This window comes from Crocuta crocuta, unplaced genomic scaffold (genome assembly GCF_008692635.1).
Source record: "Crocuta crocuta isolate KB4526 unplaced genomic scaffold, BGI_CrCroc_1.0 scaffold761, whole genome shotgun sequence".
NCBI lineage: Eukaryota > Metazoa > Chordata > Mammalia > Carnivora > Hyaenidae > Crocuta > Crocuta crocuta.
Window position 1 is genome coordinate 609,715 of NW_027528354.1, and position 23,099 is coordinate 632,813.

Below are 23,099 nucleotides of genomic sequence, written 5' to 3' on the forward strand. Positions count from 1 at the left end.
GTACATATTTTAATCCATTCTTTGTCTTTCACTAGCACTAAATATAGGCTCTAAGAAAGCAGGTCTTTTTCTGTTTTGTTTACCACCATAACTATTGCCTAAATAATGCCTGATAGTCACTAAATATTTGTTGAATTAAAGAGTGGTTAACTTTCCCTTAGAATGGTCAAATAAAAATACAACTATTTCATTAAGCATCCACATAAAAGTATGGGCTGTAAGATGCATAGAGCACTCTCCAACCTCGCCCTGAGGAGTTTTGAGCCTGGCTGCCAGTATTTTAAGACTCTAGCAGGGGAGTGATTGAAGGTTCAATGTATAGAATGTTACTTAATTCCCTTGATGTCAGTAAAGGGTGTTAGCTGTGTCCAAGCACCCCATTTCAGAGCTCCTCTGATTCAACCTCTCAAGACAGTAAACTTCTTCATTCTGCCAGCCCACAGGTAGATGGGGCCAACAGAGGGTCTGATGGTCCTTCCAGTTTGTTCAATCAGTCTTTCTTTGTGTGTAATCCTGTCTACCTTCAGCTGGACCTGAGCTTGTCTGGACTCTGCAGTGCAAATAAATGCATGGGCTTCCTCTACCAGCCATCCGCGCATAAGCCAGCAAGTGGAAATGTTAACTCAAGTACCTCTCACCCATCCTCATTTTATCTACCAACATTTTTTTCAAACCCTCTTGCATGCTGCTGTCTCCTTTTCCACTTTCTTTGTCCATGGAGGTTTGTACCTTCTTTCTTCCCTAAATATTATTTTACTAGGATTTCAGAAGAGTGAGTTGACAAATGCCCGTGTTCAAAATGCCATGTTGAACTAGAAGTCTCATGCAAGTTTTTATTATTTCTAATAGCTGAAGTATCTTCTCAAATAAAATCCTATGCAGAAATCCGGTATGTAAAACTAGGTCATCCTCTTTTGTTGCTGGATGACCAAAGAAGAGGGCCTGGGATACCCCTGCCCAGAGAATGCCTCCCCCCTCATTTCTTTTCAGTGCCACTCTGTATCTCCCACCTCCAGTGCCCCTCACCAAGCCTCCACTTCACTGCCTCTTTCCATCACTCCCTGCATGCCCCCAAAGCCCACCTGAAACTCTTCAGACAGAGCAAGCTTGGAAAAATCACTGAGTCATCTACCCCCATGGGAGACACAGCTATCTAAACATATATGTATTTCACAGTCACTCATAACAAGCTACACTTGTTGACTTGCCATAAGGAGTACTATTTATATCCTGTGGGGGTTTTTTGTTTGTTGGTTGGTTTCAGATGGTTTCATCTCCACATTCTGGGATGAGATCATCCTCTGTAAGAACACGATGACTTTTCGGATACCCTTTAAGATGACGGCTAATTGATGAGACTTAATGTTTCTAAGATATATCACTTTATCCCTGTAAATTGGAAGTCTGCAAAGACTGTCATCACCCCCTTGCCACTAATAATGTAAGAGAAAAGCCTCGGGAAATGTTCAGTTGTATAACAACCCACGTTCCCCGTCCCTATTTTTCCAACCTATTACAATCCCTGAAATTTTTCATTGAGCTAGAAATACCTCACCTCTTACAAAAGGACTTGAAGGATGTTAGAACGTTAAAGCCCACTCATACGGTGCTCCAAAATGCACCAGAGTACATTTGTTCAATTATTAACTAATCAGAACCAGGTAAATCTATTTGACTATATGACCCCAAAGAGCTCAGGACTCAGTTTTAAATGAGGCCAAGGGCTTAAAATTAATTGGCCAAGCAATGCATTCTGAAGTGCTGAGCCTACATTTAAGACGAGACCTACGCCAGTTAGTGGGACCTTTGGCAAAATAATGCAGTTCTATTTATGTATTTTAAAGAATGTGCATTTACCTATAGGAATTAACTTCATACATGTTGTGTGAGAAATCATGAAGTAATAGAAGGGTCTTCTGCGAAGACTTGTTTTCAGCTGCTCCTGCAAGTGCAAGTCCTTTGTAATTGTCCTTTGCATTTCAGCCCCATTGAATTTTTCTAATTGGTGCTGTCTCCCAGAGCACTTTTTAGAAGAGTGACAAGCTGTTAAATGTAAGCTAGGTTTACAATAATCCTGTAAAGATATTTCATGCCTAATACTGTAGCAAAGGACTTTTTTATATTGCTTCATAACTCAACTAATTAAATTTGACTTATACCGAAATGTAGCAAATATAGGAAGTGCCACTTTTTTTTCTTTAAAACTTGCTAATCCACACATAATCAGCCTTTTCAAACTGAGACTATATGACCTTTGTTATTTTTTTCCTATTTAAAAATGTTTCAGCGAAAGCTTTATGAAGGCTTATAGGGAAAAGAGGAAAGTGAATTACCTACTGTATTTTTGAAATAGGTTTCTAAGAAATATTCAGTGTAGTCATGTTCTCAAAAAAAAAAACTCCTTTTCCCTTATTGCTAGTATTATACTTTGCTATAAAATATTTGTTATTGACCACATTAATCTTGAATCACCATTATATTTTGGATTCTGAGTTTATACAGTCAGTATTATTAAAGGAATTCAAAGTGGCTTGGCTGCTATGAGAACAGAAGACAGAGTGGTCATTAGTAATGGTCCTCTAGGAAACCTTTCATTTTTCAGACATTACAACCTGATCTGACATTGTGGAGAAAATGTGGGCAGCCCTCTCCATTCTCCTTTCTCAGAATAACCACAAAATAAACCTCTCTCTTACCTCTTATCCTACTCCAAGATAGATTTTATTTGCATACATATAAATAGAAATACAGTCTTTTTCATAATGTATACGATGGGAAGGTGTAGCCTAGAATAGGCTCTACCCTTCTCTCTAAATATGGTAAATATTATGAAAAACAGAAATTCCCCAGAGAGCTTTTGAGCAGCTGGTTTGAATAATGATTACTATTTACTCATCTCAACCATCCAACATCCCCCACTCATTTCTTTCTGGATCTTGTAGGTTTCTTGGTGAATGACTAAGATAAGACCAATAATAGATACCTACCACCTTCTTTTGTGTACTGGCTGGGGATAGGAGCTGGGGAGGCACCATAGCCCAGGGGGTTGTATCAGCTGGACGGACACAGTGATCCAGAGAGGCTTTAAAGAAATTGACTCACGGGAGCTTTGAATATGAGGAACTGAGAATCTGCATATGTAATCTGCCACAGAATCCCAAGTTGAACAAGCATCATTTTGCCAGGAAAGTGAATCATCCTTTTGTCTCAAACAGTAATAATTTTTGTGCTATTTCCTGGAAGAAATAAGCAGTGTAGTCACATGTACCCAGCATGGATGAGGTTGTCTACTTCAACGCAGTGGAATTTGCTTTCGGTAGCATCTTCCTTGAAGTAATAGGTGTGTACTGTCACAACCTATTTACAACATGTAGCATGTCTTTGAAACTTCATCTCAATCTCGTACATGGAACTAATAATTTGCTTAGGAAACCCTTCATGTAAGTAATTCCAAGATACATGTCACGGTAAACAGTAGTTTACAAATTATTTTTTATACTATTTGAAAAACAATTGGGTAGCCTACAGAAAACCTATCATTTTTTTATGCCCTCCTTCAAGGATTACCTCTACTTTTGGAGGTAATATTTTAGAATATCAACGAGTTTTAAAAGTGAAGCAAGATTTGAAGCGGGTCTTTTGAGGAGTAATAAGATTAAAATGGCAAAACAAATTTAATTATGTAAGCAATTCTTCTCTTTCACAAACCCGAAAGAAAAGCAAATTGGTATTTGTGAAATTTTCTTTGTCTAATAAATAGCCTCGCTTTACAATAATGCCGATGACCCCAGTTTAATTAGGTGCAATTAATTTTGTGCAAGCGAAATTTGACATCTTGCTAGAGGCAGAACCAGCTGTACCCTGTCTTATGAATTTTTTTATTATCACCAATGAGAATTCAATTGTCGGAGCCGTTGCAAAAGGGTGGGAGGCAGGGAGGAAAAGGCCACAGGGCTGCATTTTATATTTAAAAATGGCTCCAGTGGACAGCTAAATGTTTAATTAAAAGAGCTTCTAGGAATGATTTTTCATTGGAGTATCATCTTTGACAAGTTGTCGTGACTTTATTACTGCGGTTTACGCTCCCTTCGGACAGTGCTCGCATACATGTGTCTGGACACATGCAACTCACATGAAGACCAGGCTCCTTTGAGAGTTTACAGAAGCATCCGCTGCCACGAGAAAATACTCCCACTGACCCCAAGTAAGCTGTGTCATCTGGAGGTTTAACACAGTGCTTTTGTTCAATCTTATAAGATTCTCTGCTTTTCAAAATGTTCTTTAAATTTTTTTTCTTGTCTATGTATTTTAAGAGCAAGAGAGAGGAGAGTGCACGCCTGAGGGAGGGCAGAGAGAGAGAATCCCAAGCAGGCTTTGCATTGTCAGTGCTAAGCCCAATGCAGGGCTTGAACTCACAAACCTGAGATCATGACCTGAGCCAAAATCAAGAGTCAGATGCTTAACTGACTGAGCCACCCAGGTGCCTCTCCGTCAGATTATTCGCATCCAGATGATTACATGTATTAAAAACCCATAGAAGACATTTTGATAAACCACTGCCAATTGAATGGTGATACATGCCGCTTTAACACTTAGAATTGTTATTTTAGTTACTGAAAGAAGCCCTCTAAACTTATCTGGATATCCTTTTTTATCCCCTATGTCCTGTACATACAAAAAAAAAAAAAAAAAGAAAATGTGTAAGATACATTGGGTAAGATGGTCCCATACTCTTTCCACTTTCAGAATTCAGTTGTTCATTTAACCACTTTCCCTCAGAGTTGTCCATCTTTACTATTCTCCACAATGTCACCCTCTGTGCCATCGGACAATGCTGTGCATCACCTTTCAAGCCCTTGATCCACAGGTTTTGATGCTGGAGCTTTCCTGTTCTTACCAGAGGGCATGAATACCTGGACTGCCAGAGCCCACCCCTTCATTAATGACCCTTAGCTGATTTGTTGGCTGAGAGGGCTACAGCTCAGTGAAACAGTCATGTCACCAGCTCCCTGGGTGGCTGTGATTGTGAGACACCCAGCTTTAACAACGGCAAAATGTGAACAACCATGCTTCACAGAATCAGTGAAATTCAGTAAATCTACTGCATTCTTCTTCATGACTGCATATAATTTGAGTGACCCCACATTAAATCATGAAAGAGAATGTCTTTGAGATAAAGCTTATTCTACAACCAAGCCTAAATGGTAGCCCCAAATGTTTTGAAACATGAACATAAAAAGTGGTGAAAGCAGTGATTCACTGTTGAAGAGAGTACAAGAATTTGCTGTCGAGAGTGTCACCAAATCCAGGCATACTCCTCAAACACATGCACAGGCATGACTCTCCAACTGCCATGTTTTTACCCCAAACACAGGAACATGATCACCCAACCCAGGAAGCAACAAGCAGTTCTTCATCTCCAGCCGCTGAAATTCATCAGCAGGTCAGATGGATGCAAGGCTTAAACTCCATCTGGGCCGAGAGGAGTAATTAAGCAGTCTGGCTTTAAAAACACAGACATTTGAATGTATATCAATTACTTCCGAGTCTGTAATCTACTGCAGATCCAAGGGGGGAGAATGGGGTCCACACTGGGCAGGGAAGCGATGTGAACGGTTGAATCAGAGAGTCCATCTCCAGAAACGTTCACTTACAAGGAAATGTTTCTTGCTGTTTTTCAAGAGGATCTCCCGTCCCCAGCCCCCTGCCAAGAACAAAAGCCCAGCCTGACTCATATGTGAGTCATGCTCCACGCAGAGCCTCCATTTGAGTCAGACACACAACCATCCTCTTCCAGCTGTCAAACATATAATCCTACTCACCTTTTCTCCAACACACAAGCGCTAATCAATTCATCCATTCTCTCTCCTTTTCCCTTTTTAATTCTTGCTAAATGCCCACACATGGCAACTCAGAGCAGCTCAGAAGAGAAAAATTCAAAGTCAACTGAATTCCTTTCACCAAAATATATCTAGATATATTTCCTGCCATTTTTTCTATGCATAATATATCTTCACATTGTTGTTTACAAAATTGGAGTCATACTATATGTGCTGTTTTATAGCCTGATTTTTCTTCACTTCACAATATATCAGGAACATTTGCCCATGTTTATAACTGTTCTTCTATCATTATATTTTTACTAGCTACATAATGGCCATCATATATTTTACCGTAATATACTTAATCAATCTCTTCTTGTTAGACACTGGAATTGTTTCCAGTTTTTTGTTTTGTTTTTGTGTTGCCTTCTTTTTCCATCTTTTTTCTTCCATTCATGAATTTATTCTATCCTTCTTAAAGTGCCCTGACCTCTCAAAACAGACTCTGATAGAGTAAAATACCAGCTCTGTGACCTTGTGTAATTTAACCTCTGAACCTTGGTTTTCTCATGTATAAAATGAGGGTCATAATGCTTATTTTATGTGCATCTGAGTAGTAGAGGTAATATATATGAAGTGCCTTGGCACATAGTAGATGATCCAAAATGTTAACTCTTTTTATTTGAGAACGTAAATTGCTTAGAAATCATTTGGCTATGATTAAAATGTTAAGTAGATCACATTTGGCACCTAAAAGAGAGGACTATTTCATTCCATCATTATTCTAGTATAAGAAGAGGCTTCATTCTGGTCCTCACTTCATGGTAGAAAATATTTCTGCTGAAATGCATTTTTCCAAGGTGAAGATCCTATAATTCCAAATTGAATTACATCTAAGTGGTCATTAGTGAAGAAACTGGACATTGATGTGAAATTAGAACCAACGGCTGTCTGGGGAATGCAAGTATTTATCAGCTCTCAAGAGAATCGGGTTAGGATACAGGGGCTGTGACACTTCACCAAAGAAACGCTGGAGACTGCTAGTTCTCCTTTTCTATCGTGGTAAGAAAACTCTTTGGCCATGTGGTGTTGGATGCTTACCAGCCATCATGCGGACATGTACAGATGGAAAGTCCAGAGCTAGCCTTGGAAAAGGGAGCAGAAAAAGAGATTATGTACAGAATTAGGAGGGGAAAAAAAACAGAGAGGGCCATTTACACTCTAGTCACCTTAAAGCTGCTAAATGCCAGAGTCCTAGAAGATGTGGGGTCAGGACGGGACATAAAGAGACATGATGTCCTCTCTTCTCCCCAGTCCTCTCTTTGGCACATAGTTTGAAACTACCATTTACTTCTCTGGATACATGCCTGCTAGAAGGTAGGCCTTCCCACCTCTCCTGCATTTATTTTCCCCACCCCCGCATCACCAAGACCTCCTTTCTTCTATAGGTCCTGCTCAGTCCCCCTTCTTGGTTAACACCTTATTTAGTAATGAATGTCCAGGTAGTAAAATTGTTCTTTTCTCCTATCTAAGGTACGGAGTGTCTACTAGATATTTTTTGAGCTCTCTTCCAATACTCTGTATATACCACATTTCTATTTGTACGTTATGATTTAATGATCCAAGCACTTGGTACCTGTTAAAAGCCCTGGGTTTTGTGCATGGCTCAGCTACTAACTATGCATCCACTTTAAATATAGGGATCATGAACTATAAAGTGCCTTCAGGGGTCAGCAAGAAACATAAATGAGTGAAGTAGCCCAGATGAAAGGCAATAGGGAGTAGTGGGGACTATAGAAAACTAGAAACTGTATGCCCTGGCCAAAGCACTCGCCTACTGGTGCCATGGAGTTCAGAGATGTTATTACCTGAAATGAATGAGTGAACAGCTAAATGTCCTTTTTCTTTTTTTTTTTTTTTATGTTTTATTTATTTCTGAGAGAGAGAGAAAGAGAGACAGCATGAGCAGGGGAGGGTCAGAGAGAGAGAGGGAGACACAGAATCCGAGGCAGGCTCCAGGCTCTGAGCTGTCAGCACAGAGCCCGACACGGAACTCAAACCCACGAACCGTGAGATCATGACCTGAACTGAAGTCGGATGCTTAACCGACTGAGCCACCCAGGTGCCCCTAAATATCCCTTTTCTAACGTAAAAGTCATTTATGGTACTTTGGTGTGTATGCGATGGTATATGTTAGACCAGCAGTATTCACACCTGTTATGTAAATACCAATCTTTTTAAAAAGTCTAATAAATTATCATCACATGAATTACACACCACCTAGCAAAAGAAATGAACACAATCCTACTAAGGTAAAAGGAAAAAATAGCATTTTAGAGTAGTATTTTCACAATAACAAATACTGGGTAACAGAAGAGGAAGGGGTTGGGGTTTGGGGATGGGAAAGTCTTTTATTAAGGAGTAGCAGCACCTCATTTTAACCCACCTCAGCACATTCTATAGAGGCACTGTCACCCGTCCAGGACATCTGGAGCTTACTGAAACCTCAAGTGTTCCCACATCCTTTCTTTATGACAAATCCTTAGAAAAATGCAATGTGTTTACAGCTACCTTTGGGTAATTACAGCCCACATTTTATATTCCTTCCCTTTGGAAAGTTTCATGAAACAGAGAAAGATACTTCATAGAAATATGAGTGATTATTCATTATGTATAAAGCCTTTGAATAATACATCAAAGATCCATTAAAATAAATGGAAATAACATATTTTAATGGCCCAGTCACAAACTAATTGGAGATATTGAGCAACAAATGATAGAGCCAGGCCAGAGGCTCTCACGGCCTCTCTGCTTGCAGATAGATTCTGAGCAAGGCATGTTTGAAATCCACAGGCATATGGGAAGTTCCTTCTCTGCTTCTTGAGAAAAACCAAACAATTGCCTTAGAATTACATGCAACTGCAGGGGGTATAAGTCCTTTAGGTCATATTACCAGACATACAGGCAAGATCTAATAAATCCGAACCTGAGGTGAAGTATGGGGAAAGGGGCCCTGGATTCAAAAGCCAGAGGTTCGGCCTGTCATCTCTTGCCTTGTGACCTGGTACCAGTATTCTGTTGCCACAATGATGATATGTAATTAAAAAAACAAAAACAAAAAAACACCTACATCACTGGCATACAGTGGTAAACACTGATGTCTGCTTAGGAACCTATAGGTTGGCTGAGCAGTCCTGCTGATCAGAGCTGGGCTCAGACGTGTCTGCAGTCAGCTACAGGTTGGTGAGGCACCTTTACCACCCTTGGCGGTACCCTCTCGTGTATATGGGACTTTGGTGGGAGCAACTGCTGGCTGAGCTCTGTGCTAGGGAGTCACTCATCAGCCAGCAGGCCAGCCTGGACTTGTTCTGAGGGCAGTGGCAGGCGCTCCTCAGGGGGAGACTTGGAACTGGAATATTGGCACTTCCTATGCATCCTTTTTTTTTTTTAAAAGGTTTATTTTTGAGAGAGAGAGACATCATGAGTGGGAGAGGGGCAGAGAGAGGGAAACACACAATCCGAAGCAGGCTCCAGACTCTTAGCTCTCAGCGCAGAGCCTGACACGGGGCTCAACTCATGAGGCACGAGATCATGACCTGAGCCAAAGTCCGATGCGCAGCCGACTGAGCCACCCAGGTGCCCCCCCCCCCCATGCACCCTGCTGNCAGGGGCAGGGAAATAGACCCCATCTCTCGATGGGAGAAGCCGCAAAGTCACATTACAGAGCGGCAAGTGCAGAGAGGGGAAGAATTAGTACCATTTTAATAAATCAGGTGGTCACAGGTCTGGGGAACTTACCTGATTTCTCTGAGTAACCGTTACCTTTCCTGTTACCCACAGGTGGTTGTAAGACCCAAAAAGAGAATATAAACGAACATCATTTTAAACTCCAATTCATTGCAGCAGTTCAAGTGAAGTGAACTAAGGAATGATGTAGGGGATAAAAACCAAAGAATCTTAAACATTTCTGTGTAGACACTGCTGATCTAAGCTGGTGCTGGGAGATTGCTATTTCAGGAACACTGGGGCACCCAGGTGGCTCAGTCAGTTAAGCATCTGACTTTGGCTCAGATCACGATCTCATGGTCTGTGGGTTCAAGCCCGAGTCTGGCTCTGCACTGACAGTGCAGAGCCTGTTTGGGATTCTCTGTCTCTCCCTCTCTCTCTAGCCCTCCCTGACTTGTACTTTCTCTCTCTTTCAAAATAAAGAAATAAACTTTAACATCAGAAACAGCAAGTAATTCTGGTGTTCAGAACTAGCCTCAGAACAGCCCAGGCCCAGTCACCTCAAACCAAGGCCAAGGACAGAGGCCAGATTCACAGTGGCTACCACCCAGCTTCAAGTCACAGCAGACTTCAGGATCATCAATCACATTGTTTCTCTCAGGAAATAAACTGGTCTTGTCCTTGTATTTAGAAAAAAAGTATTCTCTTTATACCAGATTCTATTATGACTTGGCTGGGTTTTTGAGATAGCATCCTCTTAGGAGTTAAAAACTTTTCACCTCTCCCATCCTCTCATTGTGGTGCATATTTTAATAATACCCCCAGCAGTGGTGGCTGGAAATAGGCACAGATGTTTTACAGGTAACAGTCTTCCTCACCCTAAAAACCAAGGAGACGTTGGTGCTGAACATCCTCTCACCTAAATGCCTTCCCATTGCTGGCCAGTAGGCGCTGTCACTAAGAAAGCCACTTGCACTCCCGCAGAGAAGCGCAGAAGACATATTTCGTCTTTGTGTCTTCATATTCTGAGTATTCTCCATCCAGAACACTCTCTTTCCAGATCCCGTGGCTCGCTGTCAGTACCTGGGCTGCAGTGTGGGTTTTTTTGCTGCCTCCTGGTGCATGCTGAGAAGAGGTTTCCAAGAAAACCAGGACACAGACCTTTCAGATCTCATATTGACAGGCAAGCAGATGTCAAGCAGCCTTTTGCAGGCAGTGCTCCGCTAAATGCCACTCGAAGCATCAAGCAACCTTGAACTGGATACCTCAAATTATATCACTAATTAAACCATGAGGATCTTGTTTTGTTTTCACCTCTGACTGTGCTTGAGAGATCCAAGCAAATTCGACCCCTGGCAGCTTGGATTTTGCAAGACTGTGTAGCTTGGTTGTAAGTGAGGCCGGAGGCACTGCAGTGTGAGGGACGGAGCCAAGGGACTCCAGCCCGCAGGAATGAGCCTCAGGGCAGCCATGCTTCCCCGAGGTGGGAAGGGGCCCAGAACAGGGGCTGTCATTTCTTGACTGTGACACAGAGGCCTTCGAGAGCACCAGGTGGCCCCGCTCACCCCCCAGCCAGGCTGCAGCTTGAGATCTGTAATGGAGTTTCCCCAAAGCCGTCTTCATCTTAAAACCTGCTTAAAGGCTAAAGGCAAACAAATCCTTCTTGAAACCTGAGTCCATTTTAAGATGTCTTTACTAAAATCCCCTCTGAACCATTAGCTGTTATGTCATATAATTTCCTTTTCCTGAGAGTAACATTCTTGGTGATTACTGCTATAAGGAATTACAAGTCTCACCCCGTAAGAAGCTCTGTTCAGTTTCCCACGGTGATAATGTGGTACTAAGGCGATTTTCTGAATTTCTACCTGAGGTGTTTTTTCGTTTCATTCTGACTACTAAATCTTTCGTTTTTTTTTTTTTTTCCTTTGACTTTCCTGAGCTAGAAATGCTGTTTGGTTTGGTTTATTTAGGTCTAAGCTGATCCTTAGCACAAAGGCCATTTGGGGGCAGGACAATAGAATTTACAGTCAGGCCTTCTTCAGAATGAAAATATATATCTCTGGATATTTTAAACCTTATTTGGTAATGGTATCTTGGGTTGCTTTATATTTTAATAATTTGGGTATCCAGTGACCAGACATTTCTTTTCAAGACTTTAGCTATTCAGTAAATAGAAAATGGTACATAATCCTAGATTCAAATTAGGTTTAATTTAAAATGTCTCTTTTTTTATTTTAAAATATGCTTTTAATGTGGTTTTCTTTCATTTGCAGTTTTACTTCCCACTATTTTCCAATCCGTATATCTTGAGTTTTATGTTAAAAATGGGTTGATTGAAAAGGCTGTTGACAAATTACAGATAATTAATTTTAAAACTTAATTTGTATGGGATCAAAGGGCAATGTGAACATACTAGATTTCTCCGGGGGAAAAAATTCCAATGGAAGAAAATTAAAAGGACATAAATTCCAGCTCAGTAAAAGTCCAAGGTGCCTAACAGTTAAAAACAGCTTGAGGACACTCCCTCAGAGCTATTCAAGGTCAGGCAAGGTATTCAAGTAAGTGACTTTAGAGGCCCCTTTACAAAGTCACATCACCTTTAAAATTCTGTATTCCTTTGTGGGGCTTTCAGAAAGTAGAAAAAGTAGGATAATGAATATGTACAGAGGACCTCCCCTGTGCCTTGCTCTGAACTTATTTTTATTCTTCTTACAAGTCACTGAATTATTCACCCCGTTTTCCTGATGAGGAAACTCAGGTTCACAGAAGTTAAGTTATTGGCCCAGGGAAAGAAGTGAGGATTCAGAACCTAAGTCTGACTGATTCCAAGCACCCTGCGCTGATCACAGCAGAACCTGTGCCTTCTGCCTCTGGCGAGGGCCTGGCTCCTTACCTGCAGAGAAAGGCAGGCAGGGAACCGAGCCCAGCCTGCTGAGGGGAAGGCTGCCTTTTCTTCCAGGACCTGCAGTAATTACAGAAGGTACCAGTAGGTGGCAGTGCATACTTATTAACAATGATGGTGTCTGTGTCAGATCAGTAGATTTTCTCTTTCTGGCTTCTGTGCCGTTTTCAAAGAATCACTTTATATGAGTCATCTGAGCAATTTATACAAAGCATCCCTCCCCAGTGGAATAAAAAAAAAATACTAATGTCAACTACCAGATGAGTTGCTCTTTGCATTTCTCCCTGTGATAGTAATAATGCCAGAGCTGAAATTCAGTGCTGGCTTCCTAAAGCTGGCTTAGGCAGTCTGCTTATGATCCCTTGCTGCCTAGGAGCCTCCTTTGCCTTTTCTAAGCTTACACACAGACTGGGACTAAAAGGGAATGCTTGAAAAATTACTTCTTTAGAAGCGCTTGGGTGGCTCAGTCGGTTAAGCATCCGACTTGGGTCAGGTCATGATTTCACGGTTCATGGGTTCAAGCCCCATGTCCGGCTCTGTGATGACAGCTCAGAGCCTGGAGCCTGCTTCAGATTCTGTCTCTCCCTCTCTCTCTGCCCCTGCCCCTCTCACACTCTATCTCTCTCAAAAATAAAACATTTAAAAAAAAAAAGAAAAAGTACTTCTTTAAAGACTCTTTATAGCCAAACAGTATGGAAACATGTCCAGTTTCAAAAGAAGGTTAGGACAGTGAGTTGAATCCATTGCCCGCCCTCACGTGTAGCAGACACACAGCCAGTGACCCTCTATGGCCACACCTCCAGTAACATCACTCATGGAGCTACAGGATTCTCCATGAACATAATGAGCTCCTGAAAAGTCTCCGCTTCTGAGGCTGTGTGCACAAGGCAGTCTGCTGTTGCAAGGCTGTGACTTTCTGACTGGGTTTGGGGTTTCCTTAAGTTTCTCTAACGTGAACCTGTGGTATATGTTTCTTTAATGACATAAATGGGCTCCCTTGGTTGGCTTTTGGCAATTTGCTTTAAACATAGTTTTCCTCCAGACAATCCTAGTCTGTCTATCTAGGGGGAAAAAAGGGAGTCTTTCTGCAGAGAGCTGTGGCCCTGGCAAGGTGGCTCTAGTGAGCTTCTTTCAATTGTCCCCATGGGACAAGATACTAGATGACACCAGGCAGCTTTATTTTGCTGAGGACCCCATTCATCTTTATCTACAGGAATGCAAACTCAGTGACTCGACACATTGATATTTTGCACAACTGTATTTGGCATTGTGCCTGGTGCTACTATATGTGGATTTAAATTATCTTTCACTTAACATAAAACTGGTATGAAAAAAAATAACATTAGCAAAAGTTATCATTTTATCATTTATCAGGTTCTCAACTCACTAAGTTATCATCACTGTCCTTTAGTGAAAGTTATCATTTGTAAGTTGGGAGTAATGTTGGTCACTCGCTTCTCCATGCGAGGAACGCGATGAAAACGCTTTCTGTTCACGAAACCAGACGGTTCTGGTGAGTGCCACCTGGTAACAAACAGCTGAGTGGAATTAGTGTCCTGTTTGCTTCTGCCCAGCCTACAGAGTGGGATGAACCTGCAGATATGCTTTGTCAACGACAGCGGCAGTGATAAGGACAGCGACGCTGATGACAGTAAGACCGAAACCAGCTTGGACACCCCCTTGTCTCCCATGGTGAGTCCGCCACCACTGGAACTGTGTGTGTGTGTGCTTCCCTGGTCCTTCAGCTTCTTTTTTTGTTGTTAGTCAGGAAAAAACATGGCAGAGGTTCAAAAAGAAATGTCTCTTGCCATTTCTTGACATAGCATGCTCCTCAAATTTGACAGTGATTGGAAAAGCACAGGTGTGATACAATAAAGAGACCTAAGCACTGTTAAAGTCAGCAGCCACTGTCATATAAACCAGGAGAGAAATCACATGTGCCCTAATCAATTATGCTAGGTAGCAGTCCTTCCCCATCGGGCTTAGAGGTATTAAGCACAGACCAGCAGTAAGACACATTTTCAAAGGCAGGGTGGGAATCCAGGTGAGGATGGGAAGGCCAGCACCCAAGAAAATAGCAAGCTAATGTGTGTGAAGTATTCCTTACTCATTCCTTGCACACATATTCTGAAAGATGGTTTAATGATCCTGGGAGCCTATTGCTGGAATTCCTTCCTCTCTGTGAAGTCTCTCACCTTTCTAACCAAAGTCCAGCCAACAGGAAACAGCAGTGGTTTGCGAGAGCAGTGCAACGTCAACTTCATTGGATACCTGACATCCCATCCACTCCAGAGAACAGCACACTGCCCTAGCTCTGGGTTGAATACTTGGCTGTGTCTGATCACTTCAGGAAAGTTTTGGCTGTGTCTGATCACTTCTAAAGTTTCTTTAGAGCCAAAGAAATGTCTCAAGTTTGTCATAAATAGATTCTCCCTATTGTCATGTTACTGTGCTAAACTCAGAGCCTGTTCGTGGCACTGAAGAAATAAACTATCTTCTTTAACGTTACTTGAGATTGGTACAGACCAATCAGGTGGCGAGGGGACCCTCGGCCACTCGAGAGGGCCCAGGGAACACTATAGCCCATCTCCAAAGATGATACCTGACACAGAAAGCTCAGGGCTGCTCTTTTTCCCTTCACAGAGCAAACAGAGTTCTTCCTATTCCGATAGAGACACTACTGAAGAGGAATCCGAATCCCTGGATGACATGGATTTCCTCACAAGGCAAAAGAAATTGCAAGCTGAAGCCAAAATGGCCCTTGCCATGGCCAAACCAATGGCCAAAATGCAAGTAGAAGTGGAAAAACAGAACAGGAAAAAGTCTCCCGTCGCTGATCTCGTAAGTAGCAAACACTGAAATGCCAGCAAGCAATTGGTGGCTGCAAATGGTTGACGCCGTCCCAGTTCTTTCCCAGAGTTATGCAAACTTGGGTTTCTACAAGGCAGTTTGTAAAAAGTACTGTCATTGAGAAATATTTAAGTTCGTTTCTTTTTCCCTCCTACTGTATCGCTGAAAGATAAGTAGCAACAGATTACACAAAAGCAAACTTCGTTCTTGATTCATATCTACTATATTTCTTAGAAGCAATATCAGCTGTCATGGGAATATTTTAATGCCATTTTAAAGGCACTCTCGTTTAGAACCTACTGGTTTTGTTGTGGCAGAACTCGCTATTATTCAGCTCTCATTCCCACCTTCCAGTGAAGACAGGATTGCATAGTGGGGAAGAGCCCTGGGCTTGGGAGCCCTTCCATTGATCTGCTGTGGGGCTCTGGACAAGTTACATAAGCCTCAGTTTTGTCATCTGTAAAATGGGAATAACACCTGTATCAGAGCATGATTGTGGGAATTCCACGAACAAAGTGTTCAAAGACACAGCACAATGCTTGTAACGTGGTACCAGTTGATAAATACCTGATATTATTCATTTTATCCATGTCATTCCTATTCCTCGAGCTCCCTAGTCATTCATTTGTGGATATGATAATTGACTCGGGGTTGTCACAGCCTATGTTCTAGACCAATCCAAAAGCTTTTGGTTGGAATAGTGTAGCATTTTGGTGCCAGTAGTGCCCTAGACAGTGTGGTGCGGGGGTGGGGGGCCTCCCAGGGGAAAGTCAGCCTGGGAAGACTCTGGAGCACAGACCCTAAACTGAAGTGGGTGGGTGAGAGTGCGGCTTGCATTCAGTGTACCTGCTGATCTGTTCACACCTCCGTGTCTTCCCTGTGTATCTTCAGCTGCCACACATGCCTCATATAAGTGAATGCCTGATGAAAAGGAGTCTAAAGCCCACTGACCTGCGGGACATGACTCTTGGGCAGCTACAAGTGATAGTCAATGATCTCCATTCCCAGATTGAAAGTAAGTGTGCGGTGTGCTTGGAAATGGGGGGTCAAATGTGAGATCTCGTGGGATAGTACTACCTCCTTGATTCACTTCCTTTGTTTGTTTCATTGGGTTCCTCCTGTGTGCTGCAAGAGAAGGAAGAGAATCACAAGGCTCTGTTCTTGGTTTTTTACTGTGTAGTGGTCAGAAACTTTAAGAACTTTTCAAGGTTCACAGAGGTGATGGGGCCTTTTTATTCATCTCGGATCCCTAGCGCTTAGCACAATGCCTGGTGTGGATTTGGCTCACAACCTCTGTTCCTGGAATACAGTTTAGGAGTTACATGTCATTAATTAGGCAATTATTTCCTCAACTTTACTTGTATATACATTCATTTTAGGTCACTGAATCAAATTCAACTTACTGTGTGGGACTCAAGGTGGGGAAAATATGTACGACCAGTATGTGAAAATTACAGGACAACATTTTCTGGGCTTTCTTTCCTCCAGAATAAAGAAGGGCCTGTGACAGAAGTGTCCCAAGTGGGTGGTGAATGAGAGGCGCTCACTTGAGGTGGCTGCTTATGTGGAGAAGGGCTGCTCAGCCCGATGAGATAGAGAGAACACAGAACATGCTCGCTTGGGTGGTGTGGCTAGTCCAAGTGAACCATGTGCCCTCCAGCCTCTGGAATGTGTGATGCTGTAAAATCCTGTGGATTTACAGATTACAAACCACCTACGAGACAGGCCAACCAAATGCGTTCGAAAAACGAACTCCAAAAAAGCGTTTAAGAACCAACCAAGGAATTTGCACACTAGATTTATTTGTCACGTATGATAAAGGTATTGTGGTTATGTTAACTTAAAAAAAAAAAGAGACCTGTGTTTACAGATACACACTGAAACATTTAGAGATGAAATAATATGATGTCTGAAATTTGCTTTCAACTAATTTGGTAGGAGAGGGGGAGATAGAGGAGTGACGATTGGCCATGAGTTGGTAATTTTGGAAGCTGGTTAAATGCATGGGACATGGAGATTCATTAAATCAGTCTCTTTGTATCAATTTGAAAATTTCCATAGTAAAAAGTTAAAAACTTCACATGGGAAAAAAATTTCCATGCACTTTGTGGGCCCCTCTACTGAGTGCTAGTATAAAAAGCTATCCTAGTGGAATTTTTTTTTAATTTAAAAAAAAAAAAGCTACCCTAAGAACATACTGAAAAAAAATAGAATTGGACGTATTCAGAGTTAATATGTTCAGTGTTGTTTTAAAATCAAGAGAAAGGGTTTAACATTCTAATTAGGAAACCATAGACTCACAGGATTTTTTTCAAAATTCTACTACATTTTCATTGCATTTGAGAGTAAATTGCTAGGATTGTTATTCTTTCAAGGATGTGAAAGGCCTTCTGATATTTTACCACTGAAACATCTTCCTTAGACCTCTAAATACTACAAGTGTCATCCAGCTCTTTTCAGTAGATGAATTTAGACCTCTTTGTATGATTTTTTTTTCTCCCTTTTTTAAATTGGAAACTAGTCTGACCTAAAAGCAGATCAATGAATCATTTGAAGTCAGGATCTCTAAAAGCATTTCCAAGGAGGACCTGGCAGAATACCTCCTTCCCTTCTTTTGTTTCTGGGCCCAGACCTCTTGCTGCTAAATGAATGCTATCCCCCATGCGCCTGGACTTAAAAGCTTCGATCTAAGAAGGAAAAAAGTAAGACTGCCCCTTCTGCTTGTTCATATTTTTCAGGAGCAGAGGCCAGATTAACCCAGTGCATGGATTTCAGGAGGATTAGAAATGTATCTGTCCATATGTGTTTTATTCCCAGTATAAATCCTAAGGAATATTCTCCTTGGTCCTCATGCAGAGATTTCAAGAGTTATTTCTTCAAGTCTTAACACACCTGGCTTTCCAGTATCTGTAGCTATGACTTAGATATGACTTAGAACAGCCTGCACAGAGGCTGTTGCTTCTGTGGGCCCTAGGAAGCCATTGAGCATGCGTGGGGCACCTTCTCCAGCTGTCCGTCTGATGGAGCACTTTGGGTGCAGTGGGTCCCTCCAACTCTTGGGTGGCGGGAGTGTCCTCAGGATGGAAGGTGGAAATCTTAACATGCCCCAGACATTTGTGTTCATCCTGCTTTTTCCAGCAAGCTATTTTCCCAGCAGCTAACGATTTCTTTTTCCACTTCAATGTGAAAGTAATTGGAAATACTTCATACTTCACTCCTTTTCTTCCAACACTTGTATAATTATGCAAGCTAGTCATATCTTCAGACTGATGACTTCTCCTGGGCTTATGAAAAGCTAATAGAAGAATTCTAAATTTTAGCAAAAGTAACTCGTATAATGGTCCATAGAGCTGCACATATCGACTTAGGCACAATTTTATCCATTTTTAAATGTTCTCGCTCCTTTGCTCCAGGCCTGAATGAGGAGTTGGTCCAGCTGCTGCTCATCCGAGATGAGCTGCACACAGAACAAGACGCCATGCTGGTGGACATCGAAGACTTGACCAGGTCAGTGGTGCCTCCCCTTCCCAGAGAAGGAAAGAAGCCCAAGGTGGCCTAACATTGAAGAATCAGGGCAAGAGCAAGCCCCAGAGAACTTCCTCTTATTTCCACGAGTAACTCACCTAATCTCTGCCGATGTCAGCTGCTTAGCTGGAGGGGAAGTGGCCAGAACTCCTTCCCAAATGCATTGCTTTCTCACCCTCCCTTTGGGATGTACTGTCAGTGCATTAGAACTTCCTATACCCCCACCAAAATCAGGTCAGCATTTCTGGCCCAGGAGGACTTTTTCCTGAAGGACTGTTGCCCTGGAGAGTTAGCCCAAAGCCATTCCCCACTGGCATGTGACCAGCCATGTGATGGGTGCCACAGCACGGCATTTGCTGTTATGTGACCCAGCCCTTGATCACATCTGCCGTGTCCAGAAGGCAAGAACACTGGCACCTTTCCATAGCACCAGGGCCACCAGATTGCTCTCACCATGGGGAAACCCCAGCACTTGAGTTTCTAGCTGGGCCTGGCTCCAAGCACCTCTCTATAAAGAGGTAAAGAATGTTTCCTCCTCTGGGGGATACTGAAACTAGGCAAATGCCAGTCAAGAAATTGCATTTCTTAGTAGTTTTATTTGTAGAAAATACAATGATTATGCCATAATCGCCATAAGTATATAAAGTACATGAAATACTGTGAGCATTTCCTATGAACTCATGTTTGCTATGGTACCTTTTCTGAGACACTACACATGAAGTCTTTAAACCAAGAGGTAATAATTACTATTAATCCCAGAAATGGTATTCAGAGAGTAGAAGGCTCCCCAGGGAGAGAAAGAACACTGCTTGTCTCAATTAACATAAGGAATTAACCACATGATCCAGAACCATCCAAGAGAAGCTTGAAAACATATGTGGTGAAAACGCACTTAGCACCCACCACAGGACCACTTCTCAATGTGTAGGGTGGAGTAAAATATTTTTCTAAATTCGGTGTTATAAAAATAGTTTTAGAAAATAAAAAAAACAAAAAATAAAAAAAGTAAAACAATAAAATTAGTTTTGGTAGAAAAATAAATGCTACAAAACTATGTTTAGGCTTTTTAAATTTTTTTCTAATGTTTATTTTATTTTTGAGACAGAGAGAGACAGAGCTTGAGCGGGGGAGGGGCAGAGAGAGAGGGAATCACAAAATCCAAAGCAGGCTCCAGGCTCGGAACCGACAGCATAGAACCCGACCCGGGGCTTGAACCCACGGACTGCGAGATCATGACCTGAGCTGAAGTCGGCCGCCCAACCGACTGAGCCACCCAGGCGCCCCTCTTTTTTTTTTTTTTTTTTTTTTTTTTAAGACCTATGGGCAGTACTCTGTGTTGTATGCTTTGGATATTATATTGCCTCACCCCCAACAAAAAAACAAAAATAAAAAGCCCAAAGGCCTCATACCTTCTCAGCGTACTGACTTGTCACAACAACACTCACATAGTATCACTGCCACCTTCAGATTATTCAGGCACTGCCTCAACAACTGTAACACAAATCCCTTTTTGTTAGTCTGAGAAATTTGTAAATAGGTATTAAGATTATGGGAAATCATTCGTGAAATAGAAGATCAAAACCTCCATCTTCTAGGGGCGCCTGGGTGGCTCTGTCGGTTGGGCATCCCCTTCAGCTCAGTCAGAATCCCATGGTTCATGAGTTTGAGCCCCACATTGGACTCTGTCCTGACAGCTAGAGCCTAGAGCCTGCTTCATGTTCTCTGTGTGCCTCTCTTGCCCCTCCCTCACTCACGGTCTGTCTCTCTCTCTCTCTCAAAAATAAATAAACATTAAAAAAAAATTTTTTTAAACCTACATGTTCTAAAAAAATACATGTAAATTCTTCTGTAAATTCTGTGACTTGCCTGTGACAGCAGAGACTTTTCCTCTACTCCCCAAAGCATGCTGCTTTCCTCATTGCAGGGAAGACACTGAGAGGCTCCTCCTTTCTCTCTGTGTGTTAAGCTAGTACTTAGGTTTACAGTGAATTTTTTAAATACCTTTCAAATAGTGTGATCATGGGAAACAGGGCAGGCAGAACCACAGGGTGAAAAGGAGAGGAGTTACTAATTTAAAGATATTAGAGGAACCCTTTAAAGGGGAGCAGGTGGGGAGAAGTTCCCCTGTCCGTCTCTGGCTGCACAATATAACTTTGCTTGTGAGGGGATCTGAGGATACTTAAACATACCTAAAGGTAGCAATGTCAGAATTTTGCAGCCTGATCCCAGAAGGCCAAGAGCATCAGCTGGGGAGTTCCAATCACCTGTTCCCTTTACCTGTCCTGTAGATAGTGGCATGTTTTTCCATTCCCAGTGTCAGTTCAGGTCAGTGGTTCTCAAGTTCGGCTACACATTGGAATCACCTGGGGAGCTTTAAAAACTATTGATGCCTGAGTCCCACCTCCAGAGAATTCTGATTTAATGATTCTGTGGGGGTGGCCTGGGCATTAGGATTTTTCAAAGCTCTCCAGGTGATTCCAGTGCACAGCTGAATTTGAGACATACTGGCTTAAATAACACCTCTTTAGAAAAGTACGTCCTGATGCCCCTCAACCCCCAAGACTGGGGTAGGACCCTCTTCTCTGTGTTCCTGGCAACATGGCATCCCTTCCATGTAGAGCCTAATCATATTGTGTTAAATTGTCTGCTATTTCTCTTTACCTACTGTAAACAATCCCCCCCTCCACCTAAAGCAAAGACAATGCCATTTTCATTTTTTGCTGTGTCCCCAGAACCTAGGAGAGGGCCTGCCAGGCACAGATCCTCAGTAATGATTGCTGACAAAAAGGAGTCCTTGTAGGATTTGAATCAATTTTAGTATATGTGCTGCCAAAGCCAGCACTTGTGAGGCTTGGATCAAACAAATGCTAGTAAAGGCTTTCATTTAGGAGCACCTGGGTGGCTCGGCCGGTTAAGCACCCTCCTTCAGCTCAGGTCATGATCTCACGGTTCGTGGGCTCAAGCCCCGCATCAGACTCTGTGCTGACAGTTCAGACCCTGGAACCTGATTCAGATTCCATGTCTCCTCTCTCTGCCCCTCCCCAGTTCACACTCTGTCTGTCTCTCTCACTCAAGAATAAACAAACATTTTTTAAAGTAAAAAAAACTTTTCATACAAATAGTTGATGAGAACCTTTTAATTTTTATGGACTAAAACCCTTTCCCTCCCTTGTTTAAAGTGTTATTGAAATTCATGCTTGTATGAATGTCTCAAGATAACTCCCGGCTTTCAATATTTTCTGAAGCTATTTCCTGTTCTTTTTTTTTTTAATATTTTTATTTATTTCTAGGAGAGAGAGAGACAGCATGAGCAGGGGAGGGTCAGAGAGAGAGGGAGACACAGACTCAGAAACAGGCTCCAGGCTCTGAGCTGGCAGTCAGCACAGAGCCCGACGCGGGGCTCGAACCCACGAACCGCGAGATCATGACCCAAGCGAAAGTTGGACGCTTAACCGACTAAGCCACCCAGGCGCCCCAGCTATTTCCTGTTCTTTCCTTCTTTCTCAGGAAAACATACATGTGCATGCACACATACACACAGATACATATTTTAAAACTGTTGGAGGAACTATAATTTTTTTAAATTTATTTTAGAGAGAGTGCACAAGTGGGGAAAGGGGGCAGAGAGAGAGAGAGAGAGAGAGAGAGAGAGAATCCCAAGCAGGCTCCACATTCAGAACAGGGCCCAATGCAGGACTTGACCCCACGACCCTGGGATCATACCTGAGCTGAAATCAAGAATCAGACACTCAACTGACTGAGGCACCCAGGAGCCCCTAGATACTATAATTAGCCACAGTGGAATCTTAGCTCAGTGGGCATCAGGATATTTCTTGAGCTGAATTTAAGTGAGGCCCATCAGCTACTTGATGAAAATGATCAAGGCTGTTTTATACACATAAACAGGGCCATGAGATGGTCTGCTACAGGAATAAGGGGCTGATATCTTTTCCCTAAGTTTCTTTATTGTTAAATGAATATCACCAATTATTTGCAGGCTGTTGAATGTGGCAAGGACACTCTGTTGTCACTTCCCTATTTCTGAAAGTATTTGTGGTTTGTCTCTCTATACCATAGATTGGAGACATTCTGCACAAAACCAGTGAGTTAAACTTGACGTCACTGACTACCCAAGTCTAGGCAGCACACAAAAACTGCCCCTGAACCTTGATTACAGCTGGAAACCACAGCCTTAGAGACTTTCTCTTGCCAAATTTATAAATTCCTACGATTGTCCTTCAAAACATTTGTCTTTTGCAGACGTCAAACCCCAC

At 42.2% G+C, this 23,099-nt stretch overlaps 1 protein-coding gene across 5 annotated transcripts in view; it reads left to right on the forward strand.

Annotated features, from left to right (window-relative positions):
* SCHIP1 (schwannomin interacting protein 1) overlaps positions 1–23,099 on the forward strand; it is a 140,433-nt gene that overhangs the window by 115,807 nt on the left and 1,527 nt on the right. For all 5 annotated transcript variants that reach the window (XM_077753754.1, XM_077753753.1, XM_077753757.1 and 2 more), the window contains 4 exons: positions 14,025–14,142; positions 15,094–15,291; positions 16,192–16,315; positions 18,714–18,807. In XM_077753754.1, coding sequence (XP_077609880.1) covers positions 14,025–14,142; positions 15,094–15,291; positions 16,192–16,315; positions 18,714–18,807 — 534 coding nt within the window. The remainder of the gene's footprint in view (positions 1–14,024; positions 14,143–15,093; positions 15,292–16,191; positions 16,316–18,713; positions 18,808–23,099) is intronic.